The sequence below is a fragment of the Macrotis lagotis genome, chromosome 7 (genome assembly GCF_037893015.1).
Source record: "Macrotis lagotis isolate mMagLag1 chromosome 7, bilby.v1.9.chrom.fasta, whole genome shotgun sequence".
NCBI lineage: Eukaryota > Metazoa > Chordata > Mammalia > Peramelemorphia > Peramelidae > Macrotis > Macrotis lagotis.
Genome location: NC_133664.1, coordinates 55460886 through 55485087, shown reverse-complemented (window position 1 = coordinate 55485087; position 24202 = coordinate 55460886). Strand labels below are relative to the sequence as shown.

General features: G+C 36.1%; 1 protein-coding gene across 1 annotated transcript in view; it reads left to right on the top strand.

Annotated features, from left to right (window-relative positions):
- Positions 1–24202, top strand: part of CUBN (cubilin) — a 284271-nt gene that overhangs the window by 193025 nt on the left and 67044 nt on the right. Inside the window, exons 45-54 of the mRNA XM_074192929.1 lie at positions 2059–2237; positions 3136–3345; positions 4190–4330; positions 4780–4961; positions 10680–10851; positions 11888–12094; positions 16305–16454; positions 18079–18200; positions 19425–19650; positions 20525–20712. Of these exons, the coding sequence (XP_074049030.1) occupies positions 2059–2237; positions 3136–3345; positions 4190–4330; positions 4780–4961; positions 10680–10851; positions 11888–12094; positions 16305–16454; positions 18079–18200; positions 19425–19650; positions 20525–20712 (1777 nt within the window). The remainder of the gene's footprint in view (positions 1–2058; positions 2238–3135; positions 3346–4189; positions 4331–4779; positions 4962–10679; positions 10852–11887; positions 12095–16304; positions 16455–18078; positions 18201–19424; positions 19651–20524; positions 20713–24202) is intronic.

Sequence of the window (24202 nt, the reverse complement as noted above, 5' to 3'; positions counted from 1 at the left end):
TTGAAAGCCCAAAGCTTTTCCTTTTGAGATATTCTCATCAGTTCTCATGGTTTGATTTGTCATCTCTGATAAGTGATTCTCAGATCTATATATCTAATTATTAAGCAAGTATTATGTGTGCACATTATAAGAGGCATTTGTGATACATGCATTCCACTACCTCCTTCTCTGAGGTTTCTGATAAAGAGGTGACCTCTGCTTGCAAAATCCAATTCTACTACATTCCTCCTTTATCCCATCTTTTACCTCTCCAGTCTTCTCTAGCAGATCGCCTCCAGTTTCCTCCCTATTCTGTAATCTTCAGTCTCTTCTTATTTAGTGGATCATTTCCTGTTGCCTACAAACACTCATGTCTCTGCAAATTTAAAAATCCTCACTAGATCTTGGGGTTTACAATTGCTCTTATCCCAGCTGATCCTTTTTCTAGAAACTATCAGATACATTTTTATGGTTTCTTGCTTTTTTCTCACTAACATTTCCCATTTTCATGCTCTTACATGTTACTCATGTCTAGAATGTAAAAACCAAGGCTTCTCCAGATGCCAACTTCAGAGTTCTTTCCAGTAAATTATGCTACCTCTCATAAACTCTCAAGAAAGGAACAGAACAATTGATAAATGTATGTCATAATGTAGGGCAAAAAAGTCCAAACAAAGTACTCCTTGAAAATCTCAGAGAGAAAATGTTTTAGACTGGGGAGATCAGAGCAGCATTCCTGCTTTCTTCAACATAAGATGAGGAAAGTGTACATAACAGAAGTTGGGTGAATGCATATGGCGGTATGAGGTCAGGGAATAACTGGCAATGAAGTGGGTTGGAATCTAGAGTTTTTGAAAGTAAATTATATGACATAACACTGGGGGGGGCAGTTACTATACTGTGAAGGGTCTTACAATCCAGGTCAGGGTTTTGGTTTTTACATCATAAGTAAAAGGTAGCTACTGGAATTTTTGAATACAGGAATGCTATGATCAGAGCTGAGTCATTCAGAAGATTATTTGACTATCTAGAGGAAAAAAGAAGACAAAGCAGAGATCAGAGGCAAAGTGTTCAGTTAGCAAGCTATCACAATATAGAAGGTGTCTGAGCTTGGGTGGCAAAAGGGGGCTGATGTGAGAGATATAGTGGTAGACTAGAGTGCAGAGAACTTGCAATTTCTGAAATGTTAAGATAATTGGGTAGACATTACTTACATTTATAACAATATTATGTTATACAAATTTTGATGGTCATGCTATTTAAGACATTCTTGGATTATTAAAAAAATTTAAAATAAACCACATCATTAGATTTTAAAAATGGAATATTTGACAATCATGCTATATCCTTTCTCATGACATAGGACTGTCAGGGAAGGAGAAGGGAATATGTATTCATTAAATGCCTACTATATGTCAGTCCCTTTACAAATATTGTCTTATTTGATTCTGTGGTAGTCTAAAGGGAGTAGTATATTCTATATCCACTACTGTGTTCTCCATTAATGCACACTAGATATCATCAACTACTTCTTCTTCTTCTTCTTCTTCTTCTTCTTCTTCTTCTTCTTCTTCTTCTTCTTCTTCTTCTTCTTCTCCTCCTCCTCCTCCTCCTCCTCCTCCCTCCTCCTTTTTTTCCTCCTCCTCCTCCCTCCTCCTTCTTCTCTTTTTCCTTCTTCCCTTTCTCCTCTCTCACACAACATTCTAAGTGGTTGTTTTGAGGACATTTTCATTCTTCTCTGCTGATTTTTTTGAAAAAATAAAAATTAAAGAAAGAAGGTAAATAGATAATTCTGCAATGGTTGCAAGGATCAGATGATCTTAAAATTGACCCACAATAGCTCCCCATATGATCAAGAAAGGCACTATTATATAGGATACAAAGTAATTTATAACCCAATCTTCCATTGTTAGTATATCTTACTTCATTTGAACTCTGATTAAATGGTGAATCTGGGACACTTTAGTCATATGTATGTATTTACTCCCTAATAGGTACAAACAATTGCTCTCCAAAGTCCTTCCCCATGCTAGTGTTTTATAATTGAGCAAGATTGAGTGAGAATTTCTTCCATTTCAGCTGTGCTTCCAATTACCTTGAATTGAGGGATGGAGGGGATTCTAACGCGCCAATACTCTTCAAGTTTTGTGGCTCATCTTTGCCCAGCACTCAATTATCCTCAAGTAATGCTGTTTATTTGCGGTTCCGGTCTGATGACAGCCCCACGCATGTAGGATTTAAAATCAAGTACTCTATAGGTAACAACATTGTTTATCACTCAATATAAAAATAATCCCTATAAATTTAAGGTAATGAAACTATTTGATCTTACCTTAATGGAGTTTCGCTTTGTCTCACCATTGAAAGCTGTAGTGACAAGTGCTAAAAAAAAGTAGATAATTTTTTACATTATTTTACTTTATATTCATTTTCCATTAAAACAGTCTCTTGAGCATTGCATATCTTTTTATTGTTGTGAAATCTAAAATTAAAACAACCTTCTACTTTTTATGCCTATTGCTATATTACTTAATTTCATAGATACCAGAAGCACAATTTTCAGATGCTGAATAGTAGCATTTGGATTTTGCTTTTTTTAATCATTAAAATAAAATTTGAAAGTCATTGTTTGTTTCTGGTTCTATCTTGATCTCTAGAAGCTTTGAAAATTACTCCTGAGTGTCAGTTTTGTTATCTTCATAATGGGATTTTTAAAATGCATTTGTTGTAACCTCACTTAAACATGAATCTGGCAGATTTCCCTTGGACCCTGACCAGTTCAACAACAATTTGTTAAATATCTAACTATGAGTGGAGTTCTGTGATAGACATCGTTGGTGACCCAAAAGATAAATAAGATTGTTCTTAGTGTCAGAGGGCTGATAATCTTCTAGAGGTGATTTAATTCATTCACAAACAACACAAATATAAAATGAAACATGTTAAACATTTAAGAAAAAATGTTTAAGAAATGATATGAAAATTTGAAAGCAACAAGGATAATTTCTGATCAGAGACACCAGGAAGAGCTTCATTATTACTCAATGAACAAGAAGGATTTTAGCACAAAAATAGGCTCTGAGAGAGAATGCTTTATCATTATTATTATCATTATCATTATTATTATTATTATTATTATTATTATTGTTATTACAGCTTTGTGTGGAGGAATGGTCTCAGGACAGAATGGTGTTATTGAAAGTCCACAATTTCCTGAGCATCCCTATTCTGACAATCTGCTATGTGAATGGTATCTCCAGGGACCACTGGGGCACTATCTCACTCTCCAGTTTGAAGTTCTGAATCTTCAAAATTCTTCTGGTTGTGAAAAGGATTTTGTAGAGATCCGGGAGGGCAATGCTTCTGGTCAGTATGGCATATATCTGATTCATTTTTTCTTGGTTCACATTCATAACTTGGTTCACATATAGGTGGAAGAGCAGTGGCTACCTTCCTCTGTGAGAACAGAATAGAACACCAGTACTCAATGAGTAGTCCTCATTTGTGATGGAGAAGGTGTTTTCCTATTAAGAAGACCTCTCATGCTATATGTCTTAATCTGGATGCCTTAGGACTGGGGTGCTGTGAATAATTTTGCAAATCTTAAAGTGTTATATAAATGTTATTTTTGCTATGATAATTATTAGCCTTCTCCAGTAATGCCATCTTTCCATAGATTCCTTCTGAACTTAAACCTTGTTTATAGAGCAATTCAAGGAACTGCTAGCAAATATTTAATAACCACCTCCATTCCTTCCTCCCCATAGGCACACACATTTAAGTTTAAACTTACCAGCTGTGTGTCCTTGGATAAGTTGCTTCACTTTTCTGTGTCTTGCTTTCCTCGTCTGTAAATTTAGGGATATGGTGTCAAAGGCTTTTAAGATCTTTTCCAACTTCAGGGTGACCATCCTGAAGATAATGTGACTTTTGCCTTCCATATTTTGGACAGTGTATTTCATGTCCTAAAAAATAAGAATATTTTAGCTTTGGGGAGTAGCCTATACTTTTTGATATACTATGTATATGTAATGGATCTGCATCCCTTGACCAAGATTTCCAGCTTTCCATGAATTGTACCATTTCTTCCTCTCTAACTTTTTAAGGTACTCACCTATTATAATACTGTGTGTACAGGAGCTGTGACTGGAAATTGACCTGGTGGGTTGAATCTTGAATTTTGGCTTCTTCTCCTATTTTATTTTCTTAGGAAATATACTGGGCAGGTACTGTGGAAGCACCATTCCTTGGGCTATTGACACATCTAACAATTTTGCCTTTGTCAAGTTTGTCACGGATGAATCTATCACTGCTTCTGGATTCAGACTGGTCTTTGAAGCCAGCATTGAAGGTGACTTGTATCATAATTCTCTTAAGAAAGTTAAGATTTCTGATCAGATTTTTCAGCTTCTAACCTTATAATCTTCCTAGAAAATTTGGACAAAAGCAAATGACATCAATATAAACTAATAAAAAAAAAGAATTGAGGCAAAATGAGTATTTTTTGAGTGGTTCAATAATTGCCTCACCTTTGTTTATTCTTCTTGTATTTTAAGACTTTCATTACAATTGTTCTTACAGATTTTATCATTAGGTTACTGTGTTTAAAAAATATAGTCAATCTTTTTTTAATCCATGGTAACAAAGATCAGTATTGATAGAAATAATGCAGAATGACCAGAAATATGCTCAAATGATCATTGAATAGTCAAGTGACATAGGAATATAAAATGACCCTAGACTATCTTTTCTTGTGAGTCCTTATTTCAATCTAAGTAGGTTAATATTTATATCTTGCAGGATGTGGAGGGGATATATATGGACACTCTGGGACAATCACTTCTCCCAATTACCCTAATGCAAACTTTCATAGGGAAGTATGTGAATGGAGGATCACTGTACCAGAAGAAAGACGGGTTACTCTGACCTTTAGTGAACTGCGGTTTGAATACAATCAATCATGTGATAGAGAATATCTGACCGTAAGTGCTGAGAATATGTTCTGTACTAGGAGCACTTGATTCATATAGAATGATCAGAAACCTTCTTCAGAAATGTCGTTTGCAGTGTACCCCTGAACACAATCAAAGTCTTAGAATTTCACAAGGATGGAATTCACAGTAGGCTGCAATTAAAAAAAAATACCTCCTACATGAATTTCACCAATTGTCACTCCATTTAAAAGCATCATAATTATGATGGAGTTTAGGGAAAAAAGATTTTAAAGTTAAATACACACAGGGAAAAGTATATATATATATATATATATGTATATATATATATATATATATTTATATTCAAGGGGCTACAGAAGTTAAGCACCTTGCCCCAGATCATTGGTCCACCCAACTCAGTAGTCTGGATCTGACAGTAGCATCAATAATATTTCATGGGAAAGCAAACTTGCCCTCTGTAACAGCAATATTGAATGGAATGAGAAGTGCCTCAAACAATCTTTTGATGATCTGTCATCTGTAGGTCTAGACTAAATAAAACTTTTTTGTATTTTTTAAAAAGTTTTCATTTTACCCTCTCCAGATTAATGAACTTTACAAAATTGCTACATACCTTAAAATGATATTTCCTTTTCTCTGAATTATGCACTTATGCTCCAACATTTACTCTGTCATAGGGGGAGGCTAGGTTGCCCAGTGGATAGAGCACCGGCCCTGGAGTCAGGAGTACCTGAGTTCAAATTCAGCCTCAGACACTTAATAATTACCTAGATGTGTGGCCTTGGGAAAGCCACTTAACCCCATTGCCTTGAAAAAAACCTTAAAAAAACATTTACTCTGTCATGATTTTTTATTTTATAAACTTCCTTCATATCTTTTTTTTCAGACTCCTTTCACCTCCCTCCAACCACCCCAGATCAAAAAGTCCTGATTAATTTTACTCTGATTACTATGGAAGCCCCTTTGGTACCTTCATACTGGCTGCCTTTCCCTGGGCTGTTTTCAACCCTTTTGTAGGAGCTAGGGTTGCAAAAGTCGTCCCAGGGTTTAGCACATTCTTAGGATAATAAGCTGCTCTTTGCTTCTAATGCCCTTCCTGAGGTTGCTCAACATTATTGGCCCCAGCTGCAACACAGCTGCCCTAGCTGTGAAGAGTATTTCCGGTGATTGCTAATACTCTCATTTGTCTACAGTGGACAAATAGACAATGGACTGAGCACTAACTGGTATGATTTCACCGGAGTACTTGATTTGTCCTTTTTATCAATCACAATGTTCTGTGAGAAGGAAATTCAACTCAGTCTTATAAACACCACACACAAACACACACACACACACACACACAAACACGCACACACAAAGACAGAGTTTGTCCACTCAGAAGTGATTAGAGATAAACAGGATTGTATTAATACTGAGACAAGCTGACAGCATTTTTTATACTACCTAAAGCATAGATAAGGATTAAAAAATGATTATTGAGTGAATATAAATGAAAGAAACTGATTTTTTTCAAATTATATTTCCTTTCAAGGGTACTTGGAGTGCTTGGGTTAAACCATCCTCCAAATCAGAGGTGTCAACAACACAGTGCAACCTACAACATGCCCGAGTATGGCAGGAACCAGATTGAAATGTAGTTGGGGGGCGCAGCTAGGTGGTACAGTGGATAGAGCACCAGCACTACAGTCAGGAGTACCTGAGTTCAAATCCAGCCTCAGACACTTAATAATTACTTAGCTTTGTGGCCTTGGGCAAGTCACTTAACCCCATTGCCTTGCCCCCCCCCCAAAGAAATGTAATTGGGAAATGTTTAACAAAATAAATAAGAATACAATAAAATACTTATAACATTACATTTTAAAACAACTTAATTCATGGCTCATAGGGAATTTTATATATATATATGCATATATATATGGATTCATTGGTTCCATTTCTATTTAAATTTGATATTTTTGTTATAAATCATCCAATATCAAAAGAGAAGGCATAATTCAATCTAGATATCATAGGGTGGAAAAATAAAACTTCTGAGAAGTGAATATATTCATTTGGAAATGTAATATTCATAAAATAATTTTTAAACTTCTTGATGATAGTCAATCAGCAAATATTTATTAATTGCATGTTATACTGGAGAATATATATATAAATAAATAATTATATACATATATAAAATATTGTGTGTCCCCATATGTGTAGGTATGAAAGTATATATATATATATATATATATATATATAGAGAGAGAGAGAGAGAGAGAGACAGACAGACAGACAGACAGACATAGAATGACAGAGTCAGTCAGCTAGAGACAGACACAGACACAGACATACCAGAAAAAGAGAGACAGAGACAGAGAGAAGATGGAAGGCTGTCTCAGAGGAAAGACACTGACAGTGGCTGGGATGTGGGTGGAATGGAAAAGGCCCTGCAGAAGATGGTATTTGTACTAAGTCTTGAAGGAAGGGAACACAAAAGGTGAAAGATTAGCATTCTATGCTTAAGGAATAGCCAGTGACAAAGTAAGGCATTAGGGGAGGGAGTGTTGTGTGCAAAGAATAGTAAGAAAGCTAATGTTGGAGGATCAAAGCATTTATGGAGGGGGATAAAGTGTAAGAAGAGTGTAAAGATGGGAAGAGACCAGATTGTCAGTGTCTCTAAAGTGTTAAATATAGATTTTTATGTTTGATCCTGACTATAATTGGGAGGCATTGGAGATTACCAAACTGGGGAGGAGGGAGTCACATGGTTAGACATGAGTTTTAGGAAAATCCCTTTGGTACTTAGATGGAGGTTGGATTGGAACATGGAAACACTTGAGGGAAGGGAGACTAACCATCAAGCTATCTCAGTACTCTGGGTATCAGATGATGGAGGCCCATACCAAAGTGGTGATGGTGAATGGGCAACATAATTAGTAATGTTGTTAAGGTAGAAACAAGAAGACTTTGCAACAATTGAACAAATGGAGTAAATGTGAGAGGAATCAAGAACGTCACTGGAAATCTGGAAGAAAGATTTTGAGGGAAAGATAATGAATTTTGTTCTGCACATATTGAGCTTGAGAAGTATATTGAACATCCAGTTTGAGATATCGAAAGGACAGTTGCCAATATAGGACTTGAAATCTGGACAAAGGTTAGGGCTGAGTATAGAAATCTGAGAAAAAAAACTACATTGAGTTGATAATTAAACCCTACTAAGATCACCAAGCAAGATGGTAAATGGGAAAAAGAAAAGCATCTAGGAAAAACCTTTTAGAGGACAACCATGGCTAATGAGCATGGACTGCAGGAAGAACCAGCAAAGGGAGAGAAAGACAGGCAGGAGGAGAATCATGAGAGAACAACATCACAAAACTAAAGAGGAGAGAGTGATTAAAAGTGCCAAGTCCTTCAGAGAGGTCAAGAAAGAGAGGATTTAGAAAATCATTATGATGGCAATTAATAAATAATTGATGCTGATTGAGAGAGCACTTTCAACTGAATGATTAAGTTGGAAAGTAGATTGCAAAAGATTTAGAAGAGAGCAATTAGTCAACAAACATTATTAAATACTACCAAACAATGAGATATAAAAAGAGATAAAAGACAGTCCTTGCCCTCAAGGAATTTTCATTCTCAAGGGGGAGACAACATGCAAATTAATACATACAAAACAAGCTCTGTACAGATAAATAAGAAATAATTAAAAGAAGGAAGGTACTAGAATTAAGAGGGGTTGAGGAAAGTTTCCAATAGAAGGTCGAATTTTAGTCTGCATTTAAAGAAAGGCAAGGAGGTCAGTAGTAGGGGCAGGAGGAAGAACATTCTAGGACTGGGAAACAGCCAGAGAAAATGCTCAGAGCTAAAAAATGGAAGGTCTTGTGCATTGAACCACTAGGAGGCCAGTGTTGTTTAATTGAAAAAGTACCTGTTGGGTAATAGATGTACAAAGATTAGAAAGATAGGAGGAGAATAGTTTACGAATAGCATTGAATGCCAAACAAATGATTTCATATTTACTTCTGAAAACAATGGAAAGCCACTGGAGTTTATTAAGTAGGGAAGTGACATGATCAAATATGGACTTTGGGAAAATCACTTTAGTGGTTGAATAGAGGATGGATTGGAGTCACAGGAGACTTAAGGCAGTTAAGTGCATCGTCAGGTTATTGCAGTAATCTAGCCTCAAGGTGATGAAGTTCTGCACTTGAATGATATCAATGTCATTAGAGAGAAGTGGGTATATTTGAGAGATGTTGCAAAAAGTGAAATCAAATTAGCAGGCTTTGGAAATAGATTGGATGGTGGGGGGAGCTGTGAGAGATAGAGAGGAATCTAGGATGACTTCTAGGTTGTAAAGGATGCTGATGCCTTTTATAGTAACAGGGAAGGTAGGAAGGGCAAGGTATTGGGGAAAGCTTCATTTTATACATAATGAAGGGTTAAAGGTGTCTACTGGATATCCAGTTTGAGGTGTTTGAAAGGAAGATGGGAATATGAGATCAGAGCTCAGCAGAGAGGTCATGGCTTAAAAGATTTAAATTGAGAATCATTAACTTAAAGATAGTAATTAAGTTCATGGGAGCTGATGAGCTCATGAAGGCAAAGTAGTATAGAGGGAGAAGAGGAGAGAACCCAAGACAGAACCCTAGAGGTAGAGGGAGTGATCTGTCTGGAGGAATGCTCAGCAAAGAAGAGAGAGATGGAGTGGTAAGATAGGTAGAAGGGAAAATCAGGAGAAAGTGCTGATCTGAAAACACAGAGAGAGTATCAATGAGAAGAGATCAAAAGGGTCAAAGGCTGCAGAGGTGAAGGAAAATAAGGACTGAGAAAAGGTCATTGGGTTTTGCAACTAAGAGATGAATGGTAATTGGAGAAGGCAGTTTGGGTAGAATGATAAAGTCAGAAGTTAGATTTGTAAGGGGTTTAGAAGAAAGAAAGGGAAGGCAAAAGGGCAAATTGAAGTGAAGCACCCCCTACTGTAGATACCTTTTTGAGTTTAGGTACTAAGGGCAGAAGAGATATTAGAAGGTAATTAGCAAGGACAAGTAAGAAGGGGTGAGAGTCTGCTGACCAGTGAGGAATGAGTCTAGGCTGAGCATCAGGGCTGGAGAATGATCCTTTACAAGGTAGACTTTTGAAGGTCCTTTCTTAAGATTGACTTGTGACAGCTGATGATGATGTTGTATCCTGTTAGACCTAAGCAGGTGGGAATTAAGTTATGACTCAAGGGAATCTAGTCAGGAGATAGGAGGTGGCAGTGGAGAGGCAGTCTGAGGAGAGCCCTGGAGTCCCAGAGGTGGGCCTAGAGCTTAGTAAATAGTAAGGGCCATGTCTTGATTATACTTTTGTTCCCTCTAAGCTTTGCAAATTGCCTTGAAAGAGGAAGATCTTATTAAATATTTGTCAAATTGAATTGAATCATATCAAGTTGAATCTATGGTTGCAAAGTCCACAGTGGACATTTAGCTACTTGGGGACATATTAATAACATTCTAGGACGAATCTGGTTTTACTGAAGCATCAAAGAGAATAACCTTGTTCAGGGCTTGGCAAAGAGCTGACACAATGCATATTACCCAGTATGTGTTTAATAACTGCATGCTGATTGATTAATTGGCAATTAAGATGTAGAGGATGGATTCTCTCCCTCCCAGAGGGTCTCTTAGAAAGATGTGAGTCTGATTCTGAGAGTATTTGCCTCCAGGACAATCTTAGAAGCATAGAATGTTCTAAGACTGGACTTTTCTTCAATAGGTTTTCAATGGCATTAGGAGCAACTCCCCCCAGCTAGAGAGACTGTGCAGTCCTATGATCACAAGGAGCTCAATTGAATCTTCAGGAAACACAATGAAAGTTGTCTTTACCACGGATGGATCCAGGCCCTTTGGTGGCTTCAATGCCTTCTTTACCTCCAGTGAAGATGCAGGTAATTATTTTACTGGGAAGTCTCATTTGTATCTGCTGCATTAAAAGAGCAACCAGGCAATAGAATTTATGCCTACTCTATCAAAGTTATTTGCAGTTATTGGTTTTAAGGCAGGGTTGAAATCTATGAAATCCATATGGTGTACCAGTCATAAAGTCAATTTAATTTTGTTACTGTGATTTTGGAATTATGTGAAATTTTAGAGAATAATGAAAAAAAGAAGTTTTCAAATGATTTTGCTATCCTTTCTTTTCCCTAGTGCCTGTTATATTTCAGTAGATCCAAATATATTAGTATTATTGGATTTTTCATTAAAAAAAATTCAAAATGATGAGATCAAAAGATGAGGCCCACTGGGTAGTTCCTTTTCTTGAGAATTCAAAGATTTGGGTCAAGCAGAGAATGCCTGGCAAGCCTTTCACTGCGTCTTTGCTTAATAATTTACTCCCACACTTTCAAGCACACTTCTGAGATGAGTCCCAAAGAGATTTAAGTCTAATTTAAAAGATTTTCCATCTCTAAAGGCTTTTCTACCCCATGCATGTCAACAAAGAATGATGATGCAAAAACACTAATTAATATAAGGAGATTTTGAGGGTCACGTCATTTATGTTTGTCAAATTCCTCCTCTCTAAGCTCATAAGGGTTCATCTCCACAGGTTAATAGTCTAGTCCTCTAACAAATGCATTGAACTTTTGGGGGGGAAATATAGATAGATAGATAGATAGATAGATAGATGGATGGATAGGTAGATAACTATATGCATATACATAGATACACAGATCTATGTCTATATATAAATATAGATCTATCTAGAAATACTAGTAATTAATAAATTCACTGCTAAGGAGAGTGAAGATCATCACATGCACACACCTATATGTGTGTGTATTTATATAGACCAATTCTCACACACAAATACATATAATTTATATGGATCTTTCTACATATAGATGTGTATACATGCCCACACATGGGTTATTTTTATTGTGACATGAGTCTAACTCTTTATTCTCTTACTTTTGAACATTATAGTTTGTGGTGGACAACTTACAGATCCCCATGGAGGCAACTTTACTTCTCCTGGTTATGATGGAGTTAGGAACTATACCAAGAATCTAAACTGTGAATGGACCATCAGCAATCCAAAAGAGTACAATTCATCTATTTATATTTCTTTTGAGAATTTCCATCTAGAGCATCATCAAGATTGCTACTTTGATACATTGGAGTTCCGAATAGGTGAGTCAGTGACAACTTTTCTAGGATCAAAGTATCTTTAACATCTTGCCAAAGGATGGCAGCTCCCAATATTAAAGAGGACTAAGTATTTATAAAGACTTATAAGGGGGGAGCGGTTGTAAGAAAACAACCTTTATTTGCCCAGCTGAAGCAAATGCACCTATATGGGACATAGGATGCTAAAAAAATAGAACCTATATTTACTCAATTTATTTTGAAAGATCTCAAACCCACCAATCATTGCCCCCATGTTTATTCTTAGATATGTCAAGGAGATCAAATACTCTGAAGAATTTAAATATTTAAGAAAATCTTAAAAGACTGAAATCTAATATGGTCGGAATATTTTACAGCTTTTTAAATGGAGTTTTAAAAAAGAGAATCTGAAATTCTAATCAAGTTATGACTATCTAAGTAGATTTACAACTCTGTTATTTGGAAAGTGGGTTAAGACAAAAGGGAAATTGATTTGGATCAATCCTATTGGATTGCTTCAAAAACTGACCAAGGGAATTTGGAAATTTTCAAAAGCAAGAAAATCCTTTCTAGACCTTCCTTGGAATAAGAGTTATTTCAATGTGTTCGCTTCTTTGAAATAATATAATAGAGTGGTTAAAGTGATAGATTTAGATAGATTTAGGAAGACCTTGGTTTAAATACTTACTCAGATGTATATTAGCCAGAAACCCAGGACTGATCATTTAAATTTTAGAAGCCTAGGGGCAGCTAGGTAGCTCAGTGGATAGAGCACCAGCCCTGGAGTCAGAAGGACCTGAGTTCAAATTTGACCTCAGACACTTAATAATTACCTACATGTGTGGACTTGGGCAAGCTACTTAACCCCTTTGCCTTGCAAAAACCTAAAAAAAAAATTTTAGAACCCTTAGTTTTCACATCTATAAAAATGGAGATAACAAAAACTCTTACCTCATATGACAAGTCTTAACTTTGATAATATATGTAAAACACTCTGTAAACCATGAAAAACCATATAAATATGAGTTTTTATCATCGCCATCCATACTATTCATTTATTTGCAAGTCAGATTTTTAAAAAATATATAGCTAAATTCCGATTAATATGGATAATGAATCTTGTGAATGTTTGAATTAACCCCATTTGAAGTTATAATAATTATGTAAATATGGTCATTGCTTCTAATCCAGTAGAAATTTGTGGTACAAATTTGATTAATGTGAGTATTTTATGGGATTCTTTATTTGCATTAATTGGGACTTAGCTGTATTCTGATAATTTGGCCCAAACAATCTTATAACATTAGAGCCATCTGTTTGCAAGACTTTCCCCACCCCTAAAATTAGATTGCATAATGAGGACTTCCCAGGCATGGCTTCCCACCCACTTCTTTCTCAGCACTTAAATTAGACTGTAGGGAAATTGGATAATGATAGGGGATTTTGTCAGTTTACCATTGTTTATAATTCTTAAATACCTCTGTTTAGAGAGTGTATGATTCTGGATATGAAGAAGAAATCTTGGCTTTACTTTCCTTAGCAGTGATTCAGTTAAGGTGATTTTAGGGTTAGAATTAGGATTAGAAGCAATGATTATCTTCTAAATTCCCAGAAACCATGCTTTTGAGTGTTGAACCTGCAGCATTCCATAGAGAGCAGTCCTTTAGATGAAAACCACCTACATCTAGGATGGCAAATTTACATTTGGAGTTTGTTAAAAACATCACTGAAGAACTAATTTAGGGGAAAAGAGATAAATATTTCACTTCCTTTCTATCGAGGGGTTGGCTGCTAGACTTACACACACACACACACACACGTTCATTGAAAATCAATCATGAGACATGAGATATTTGAATTAAAGGCTTGTACTTGACCCCTATCAAAATCCAGTAACAACAAATAAGCTCTAATAGAGATGGTATTATCTAAGACTACTGCATCATTCAGTAACTCTTGGAACACGGCAGAACAAGATTAAAATGTAACTAGGAAATAGTTATTGAAATAAATAAAATACATTGAATAGATAAATAAAAATTAAAAATTAAAACATAGGAAATGTTAATATGTAGTTTTCTAAGTCAATATGCTGCTTCCAGGGATCCTTATATATGTTTAGGTTTCTATTTGAGTTTGACACCGCTACTGATGGATAGAACAATGAACTTTGAATGAAAAACCCAGAGTTCAGATCCCTTTTTGCAGATGAGGAAACTGAGACTCATAGAGGAAATATTTGAATTACCTAACTCAGGGTTGCTGTAAAAAAATGTATTTTATGAACCTTAAAAGCACAATATACATGTGTGTTAGTATAATGCTCATAAATTAGAGGAACATAAAGAATTGATGTTACAAGTCTTGGAGGATTGAATCTTCATGAAGGTCAAAATCAAAGACTTCTTTTAGGGGTTCAGAGAGATACAAGTCCCAATCAGTGGTGGGCAGACCAGAGTAGGAAAAAAGAAGTGAGCAAACAATAAACAATTACTGATCAGTCAAATACAATAGCATCTATTCCTCCAAGCCCAGTAGACCTTAAACTTTGATGTTCATTTAGAACATCAAAGGAGTTGGTTTGAAAGAGTAAATTGGAGAGATGAGTATTTGTTCAAAGGCTGCCCTGTTCATGCTGATTAGATTAAACATAAGTAACAGTACTGATAAAATTACTCATTTCTAAAAGATGAGTTTTTAGCCTGAATAGAAAAGATTTAATTCACAGTAGCTAGCCAAGAAATCATTAAAAAAACATAAATGTCTGTCCTCAGTACTCCATTCCATCACAGAGTCAAGATAGACAGGTCTCAGTTGACAATGGGAGCAAATTGAAATTAGAATAACCAGGTTGCAAACTGATTAGAATCCTCTGAGAGCAATGAAGGAGAAGGGAGATCAAGACAACTCTCATATATAAGCAATAGAAGGAAGTCCAGTAAGTAGGTGATGGGTGCTGTATCTCAGCAGAAGTGTAGATATGGGACCAGGGAAAGAATTTAGTTGCCAGGTACAGTGAAGACCCAGGCAGGCAGATGCCTGACATCAGAGAGGACTGACAGTGAACAAGTCAATTCATACATAGTGAGAGATAGGGAAGCAAGGCAAAGACATAAAGGACAAAACAAGTGTACAATTACTACAGATGGAGTACATAGTAGGGACCTAATACTCCCCCCCACCTCTGCACACATACAAACACACTTTTACACATACACACACACACATATTTTAAAAACAGAGCATAAAATCAGATCAGGTCCAACCTCAAGGATAACTTGAATATGAATTATAAATGTCAAAATCCTTATGAATGTTTAGTGGACTCATCCCAGATCCTAATATAGCCTAAATCAGTTAGTGATTGGTGGGACCCAAGCAGTCCTTATCAAATGAGCAGAGGGCTATAAGATCTTAAACAAGTCCCTTAATCTTTCTCAGTTTCAGATTCCTCATCTGTCAAAAGTTTAGAGAAACTACCTTCCAAGGGCCCTGATGAATATAAAAATGATATAAACCTTAAAGCCAGTGGGATTTCAGTCACTTTGCAAAAGTTATTAAACTCATTCTACCTTTTATGAAATACTACATTTTAATTCCCTCATTTTTTGATACTTTAGTAAACAAATATATAACATAAAGAGAAACCAAATCAATCAACCAGAGGTGGCAAGTTGTCATTTTGTTCACTTTATTTTATGCTCAAAATTCCCCCTAGATATTATGAATGAGCTACTCCATTCTCCCTGAATGGAGAAACCAATAGGAAGCTGGATCACAATGAATCAACAGAAATATAGAGTTCAAGAGTTATCTTGTCACCCATTTCAGAAGCCATTAGAAGTAGATGGAAAAAAAGAGAATACGTAGAAAGTGTTTCAGTTCTTCATATACTCCAACATTGGCTGCTGGGGTCACATGGTTGCTTTCACTCCATAAATATGTTTGCTTACTGTGAGTAATATGGCATAATTTAGTTTTGTACACCTCTTTTATTGTTCTTATTTGAGTATTAAATGCATAAAATATTAAACTACCTTTTGGTATATCTTTTTGTATACTTAAATGGTCATTAGGGTAGAGAACTGGTTGTTAATTTATTTGAATCCCACCGCTTAAAGTGCTATATAAAGGCTAGATAACATCAATATCATCATCGTCTAAAGAAGTTTAATAGATTTCACAAGAGTAGCAAAAAAAGGTATCATCTACTATGTTTGTTGATTTTCTTTAGGAAATGCTGATGGGCCTCTAATAAAGAAAATGTGTGGACAATCATTACCCACAGTGCCCTTTGTCATACCTTTTCCTCAGATCTGGGTTCACTTTGTAACCAACCAAGCTGTGGAAAACATTGGATTCCATGCTCATTACTCCTTCACAGGTATGATTTCTGGCTAAGGTCTTTAGCTCTATCAAATGAAAATAAATACCAGACTAGAAAATTGTCACACAGCAAACTTTTTTTTAATAATTACTGTTTGTCTAGAACTATGTTAATGTTTATAGAACATATGAAAAAATATGGGGTAAGATCACTGTTCTCAAAAAATTTATAATTGGGAAGTCAACACACATGAAATAATGAAAAAAATGATAATTGACAATATTTGCTTAAATGGTAAGTGAAATGGTTCAGATAGATGATTAGTAGGATTTCAGAAACTTGAATTTGAATCTTGAAGGATGGTTAGAATGTTAAATAGGCAAAGGAAAGAGGAAGCATGGCATTAAAGATGGAGGAGGAGCATGACCAAAGTCACAGAACAAAGACAGAAGAGAGAAAGTAGTTTAATTGGAAATTTGTGTTGGGTTGTGAGAGAGATGGTAGGATGGGGCCAGACTATAGATGACTTTGAAAGATGAATAAAATAATTTATATTTGGTTATTGAGATAATAGAGACCCATTATAGAAAACAAGAGAGGAACACAATGAAACTGCTATTTGCGAAAGATATACTGACAACAATGTGAAGGATGGATTGGAGGGGGAAGAAATTGGAGTCAGAGAAGTCAACTAAGATTGTTATAGGAGTCAGGAGTGAGATTGAGAACCTGGATATGGGTAGTGGCAGTAGGAATGAAGAAACTAAAATGTATTCCTTTGGGGGGCAGTGGGTTCACCCTCATGGGTCACCATCCAGCAAAGATTCAAAGACCACTTGTCAACAACATTCCTTATGCTGCCAGTATTCCTAACTATGTAAAGACTAGACTAGATGATACTAGAGACCTTTGGAGATGCTCTTCTGTGAAAATCAAAATGATTTGGTTTTGATACATTGAATGTGATACAATAGCAGAATGTCCAGTTGGAAATTTATGCCTAAGAATGAAAGGATTGAAAAAGAGATGAATGGCCCAGACCAGAGAGAACAATTTGAAAATTATTAGCATCCAGGGAGAACAGCCTTGGGAATGCTCAAGATTAGGTTGGGTTTTGTTTTCTTTTGTTTTTTGATCAGATGAACAACAACAGCAAAAAAAAAAAGAATCAGGACTTCATAGATCTGCTTTTTAAAACCAATACCAAGTGTCTGAAATAGAGTTTGCTTCAAAAGTATACAATCTTAACTTTGTACAATTTAAGTGTGGTGGCCAAGCTATGAAAAAGCATCTAAAAGTACAGTGGACATTCTCAGAAAGATAAAGTTTGGGATAACTGAGCTGTGTTTTGAAACTCATTTACTGGATTGATCATTCGAAGAAAATGAACATTCTTATCCGTTGTCCTTTCTTACTTTTTATGCACATTTCTAGCCCAGCCCCACTTGGTCTTTCCACAGAGTGTTTTTAGTTCCCAGCTATGCTACCTGCCCTTGTCTTTTAGAGCTTCATTCTCTTTATTTTTGTAATCCATACCAAATGCAATGGATATCTTCACCTGCCTATATCCAACTGCTTTTATTTTAATTGTTTTTTTTAAATGTAACTGCCTCTATGATTGTGCCTTTGGGATGCTTTGATTTTTAAAACCTTATTCAATGTCTGTGAACTATAATTTCAGATTGTGGTGGTATCCAGACCAGTGAAGGTGGTGTGATTAGTAGTCCAAATTATCCAGCCCCATATAGAAGCTTGAGCCGCTGCTCTTGGTTGTTGGAAGCTCCAGAAGGTTACACCATCACTGTGAGTCCTAATGGTGCCTAATGGTAGAAGTGATGGGAAGGAGGGAGGGTTGGGAGCTGGAGCTGGAGACAACTGCCCTGAGATGGGAGAGGAAGTATATTATAAGATCAAATGAAGCAACAGAAACCAAAAAATCCATTAGCACTAATATAACACTCAGTTTTCCATAAAAGGTTCTATATTTGGAGGCAAAAGACCTGGATTCAAATGCTAGCAGTGTTACTTACTAGTTGTGACCTGCAGCAAATTATTTAACTTCTTAGGATTTGAGTTTCCTCATTGGTACAGAAAGGAGTTACATTAGAAGACAGCAACTTGTTGAAGAGCACTTAAGTAATTATGCTTTACTGAGTCTTTCTCTCTCCTCTCCTCTCCTCTCCTCTCCTCTCCTCTCCTCTCCTCTCCTCTCCTCTCCTCTCCTCTCCTCTCCTCTCCTCTCCTCTCCTCTCCTCTCCTCTCCTCTCCTCTCCTCCTCTCCCCTCTCCCCTCCCCTCCCCTCCCCTCCCCTCCCCCTCCCCTCCCCCTCCCCTCCCCCCCCTCCCCTGCCCCTCCCCCCCCCTCCCTCTTTTTCATTCTTGAACACACTTTCATTTCTGTTTCACACATCTCCTTGTGACACCAAGTTGGATCTTGTTTAAGCAATCTTTGTTAAAACCCAGAGTGTTTTAGGATCTCAGAATTAGCATTGGAATAAACCATAGATGTTACCTGAACCAATGAAGAGAGGGAATCCCAAAGAAATTTGTAAGTACTTGCCCCAGGTCATACACTAAATGGCAGACCAGCAGCTGAACTCCAGTTTGTTGGGTCAAATCCAACCGTTTCTGCCATATTGCCTCCTTACCTTGGAGTTAGTCTCTCCCAGCAGTGACTTATAATTTCTCCATTGCCTTTCTGCCTATCCAGTGATTGCCATTGTCTCTCTCAGTCCTCCAGAGAGAGAGAGAGAGAGAGAGAGAGAGAGAGAGAGAGAGAGAGAGAGATGGGGATAGAACAAGATTTTCTTTAGCCGGATGATTCTGTCTGTCAACACTCTCTCTCCTTAGACTGCAAAGCAGTTTTTGAACAAGGGGGAGAGAGGGGTTGGGAGGGATGGCAAAAGAGAAAAACATCAGGAGGAAAGGAGAGAACAGAAAACATTAAAAAGGAAAGCTAAGAGGACTTGGTTGGGGAAGAGAAACTCAATTGTGACTTAGAATGCCTCATTCTGGCTTATTTCTTTAGCTTTCGTTTACATTCTTTGATGTTGAAAACCATAACTTGTGTGTGTGGGACTCTGTCACTGTCCTAAATGGAGGTTCTCCAGGATCTCCTGTCATCGGGCATTATTGTGGAACAACAATCCCCAGGGCCATACAGTCGGGTTCCAATCAGCTGGTGGTCATCTTTACATCAGACCATTCTGTGCAGCAAGGGGGCTTTTATGCCACATGGACCACCCAGACTCTGGGTAAGAGGAATCTTCTCTCCTGTCGCTGTTCTGTCCTAACTCTCTATATCTTCCTCTGCCAAAAGGCTTGGCGTTAACCAATGATTTAGCAACTGATAGGATTTACATCCGTGGAAATAATATTACAAAAGGTCCATCTATTTTACAGCTGCTCCCTATCGTTTCTCAAGGGTCATGGGGCCTTCCCTCCTGTCTGTCTTAAAGCTGAAACTTCTACTTGTACTTTCTCCTCTTTAGAAAGTGAGTTTCTTAAAAGCAGGAACTCTATTCTCTCCTGCTTGTATACTCAGGGATTAGCACAGTGTTCTACACAGAGTAACGGCTTTAAAAATGCTCAAATATAACACTATTTAGTTTTCCAAATGGCAATATGACTCCAAAAACTGACAGAAAGACATTCCATTGCTGCAACAAGTTTTATCAGAAATTTAATTTCAATACACAAGCTTTTGATGTATATAAGATGTGATATAATGAAAATGATTGGAGAAAGGAATGTTTCAAAGTATCTGTTTTTTTCCTCGTCCAGTGCTAGTCATACATGCTTTCTGCACTAGAAGGTAGAGTCACATATTACATGGACCAAAAAGTTTATCACTTGATGACTACTTTCCTGCTACAGAGCATTTCCAGAATTAACTAGGCTGGTCTTTAGATGATAGCCACATGGACACCGTTCATGACCAAGTTTTCTTTCAGGGCACTACCTTTGTGTAGGACAAGCAAAAGCTTTTACTCTATTCACAAAGCTTTCAAGAACCTAGGATTTACCTCCAATTCATACACCTATACTCCTTTCTTTTGTTTTAATGTCAAAAATGATTTCATTTCATTGGGTGTTGGCTTAAAGAGCAGTTTTATGGAAATTTTCCAGGGTGTGGTGGAATATTTCATTTGGACAGTGGTACAATCAAATCTCCTCACTGGCCTCAAAATTTTCCTGAGAACAGCAGATGTATGTGGACAGTCATTACACACGAAAGCAAACACCTGGAGATCAGCTTTGATGATAATTTTCTGATTCCCAGCAGTGATGGGCAATGTCAGAACAGCTACATAAAGGTTGGTGACATTTACTTAATTGAAGCAAAATGATTATAGTGAACATAAATATTTAGCATTGAAATTAATTCCTGCTATTGGAAATCAGAAAAAAAGTGATTTCATAGCCAAGATTTCATGTACAGAAAATAAAAAATTAAAATCTTGTAGTTATAACTGAGACCTCATAAAGCATGCTAATCAATGCATGGTAATGTGGTAATATAATGCTGCCTACTAACCATGAGTATCCCTCAAGAATCTGACCTGGGTCCTCTTCTCTTCTCCCTTTATATTATTTCACTTGATGATATCATCATCTCTCACAGATTTAACTATCATTTTTAAATTCCCTGATGCATACATCAACCCTAATCTCTCTCCTAAATCTGAGTCCCACATCACCAGTTGTCTTCTGAACATCCAGAACTGGATGGATGGATGAATGAATGAATGAATGAATGAATGAATGAATGAATGAATGAAAAACACCAAATAATTATGTTCTCTCCTTTGATTACCTTGGACTTAAAGCTTCCTTGCCTTCCTTCAAGATTTAGCTCAAATCCTAACTTCTGCATGAGACCCCTCCTATTCTGCCAATCCCAACCCCTCTCTTAGTCCCATCCAATATACAGATACAGATGCGTTTATTTGTTCAGAGTTATTTTCATGCTGTGTCCTCCATTGAACTCCTTGAGGTCAGAGACCATATTTGCTGATTTATTTCCTTTTTCTTTCCAACTCCAGTGCTTATCACAGTGTCTAGCTCTTAATAAAAGCTATTAAATGGTTGCTGACTGTCTGGTGCTAATGTTAATGCATAAAGCATGGATATGGGGGGGGTGCTAGTAAAAGTTTAACAATTTATTCCAAAATGGATACAACATACTTTTAAAATTTATCTGCAGTATTAGCATTTTCTCCATCGATTTTTAGGGAGCCAGCAAAACACTAAATCAAACTCTGATTTGTAACATTCACCCATTTCTGAAATATAAATTGCTCCCAAGGAAAATCCACCAATTCATTCTCCAAGTTCCAGTACAGTCCTTAAGGGGTTGAGGATGTTTGTCTATGTCCAGAGTAAGATCAGGAACCTTTCTGTTTCTCTTCTTACCTTAGACTCTAAAGAGTCTTTATCCAAAACTTACAAATTTTCTCTTTTGGGTGCAAAACATGACTACCATGTAAAAAATTTAGACTGAATGTAAATGATAGAATTTGGAGTCTGCAATAGATAACTCACCATAGTAGCAAGCTCTTGCTCATTTCTGCGTCTCCTTGTTTTATCTTTGCTTGACATTCTAATCCAAGAATCCTTGAACAACATTATTTCTCATACTTTTAAAGGAATCTGGTATGATTTTGTCACATTTACGTGATCACTTTATCTGAGGAAACTATTTCCATTAAGTTTTAACTCTACCTGGACCAGTGCTTTATACCAATTCACCATCAAGAAACACACTGTGATATTATCATTATTTCTAAAACTTCACATTAATATGTTTTGTAAAGATGTGCTGTACAATATAATATTGTTTGTAAAAACATTTTCTATTCCCTTCTCAAATTTCATTAAGAATACCTTTGATACATGTCTAGAAGAATGGAAATTCCTTGAGGAGGATTGGGTTGTTGTTTTTTATCACTTTGTCTTCCCAGGAATTACCAAAATGCCTTTTACATAAAGCCCTTAAGAAGTGTTTGCTAATTGACTTATTATTCACATAAAATGTATAAATGTAAAAGTAAACATAGGTTTCAGTAACTACTGCTGTTTTATTGGTCACTGGAAGTCATGGGTAGATCAGTTGCTATCTAAAATGAGGTTTACAACCAGAGGCAGAGTCTCCATGAGCAACCTGGGAGGGCTTTAGAAACAACTTTGGAATGTTATACAAATAATATTGCAAAATTCCAAAATTCCATTAATAGCGATGTTATATTAACTTCCCACTTTCACCAACTAAGTGCCCACTTGGAGATGAGTCACTTTGGTCATTAAATCTACATTTAATCTAAAGAGCTAGTATCTTAGCTAGTATCCTAGCTCGTTTTCTTTTTTTTGTAAATATGAATATTGTATATGTAGCCCAGACATCACAGGAGGACTGAGGATCTATTATTTTTCAATCAACAAATAGACAGAGGTCCCTTAACAAATATTTGCCCAGGGACTCAAATATCTATTTACTTCAGTGCAAGAACTGAATATAAAACTGGGGGTGGGTGAGTAGGTGGAAGAGTATAGATTTTCTTTGAAATGTTTGAAGGGATGGGTAACCAAGATACTTTTTGTCTAAGTATGTGGTATTTCTGGAACATTTAAATTGTCTCTTGAGTCATTAGAGCTTGTCTATCACTTTTCAATGTTTACTTTGTAAAGCAATTCAGGGAAAATATCCAAGTTCTTATGAATAGTTATTTTTTTATAATATCCATTTTCATATGCTTCTTACTGCTTTTGATATAATAAGGGAACTTTGCCTTTATCAATTAAAGTAACATTCAGTTTCTAAATTTAACTAAAACCTTGAAGGAGTTTGAAATACAAAGATAGATTCTGATAAGTTCCTAAGAGTAATTAAAAGAAATCACTTGTGGCAAAGCTGAGTTCTACAATGTGTTTTCAAAACCAAGATTTCAGATTGATTACACTTTTATAGACTCATTTTTCTGAATCATTTTTAGATTTTTTTTTGGAGAGGCACAAGATTATATGTGAGGAAATGTACAGAGCTTCAGTTTCAACACAGCAATAGAGATTCAAGAATTCATTATCACCATCATAATTATTATGGAAATTCTGTCATTAGGTTAAAGGACAGCATTTAATATAAGTGGTTTCTTCAGAAAATCTTCAGTGCTTAGATAAAAAAAACATATTTCAACATCTACATATGCTCATCACTTACCATTCCAGTAATTTATGAGTATTGTTAATAGGTATTGACTACTTTGTAGCTATGCTTAAAATATAATGATAATATTAATGATAATAATAAGAGCATTTATATATCTTAAGATGATCCAAGTACTATGTTAAGTGTTTTATAATTATTATTTCATTCAGTCTCTATAACAAACCTGGGAGGTAAATATTATTATGGTTCCCACCTTAAAGTTGAAGAAACTGAAGTAGAGAGTAGCTAAGGGTCTTGCCCAAGCAAGCTTATTAGGGTTACTGCCTAAAACTGAAAGTATCATATATAATTTTCATGGTGAATGGATTAAGAGAAATACAATTAATTCCTTGGGCCAAGTTAGGGGCATACATTAGATTACTGGATGTATCTTCAGCATCTGGAGGAAATTCCATATCTTTTTTGTGTTCAAGTTCTCTTGTCTAAGCAACCATAGTTTCACTTTTTATAGATGCCTAGTGCTTGAAAATTTACCTATTTAAAAAAATCTTATCTTATTATATAATTCTGCTATATCTCATATGTTTCTTCCTTAAGGATATGATTTCTCTCTCATCACATTCAACTTCTATCAATGCATA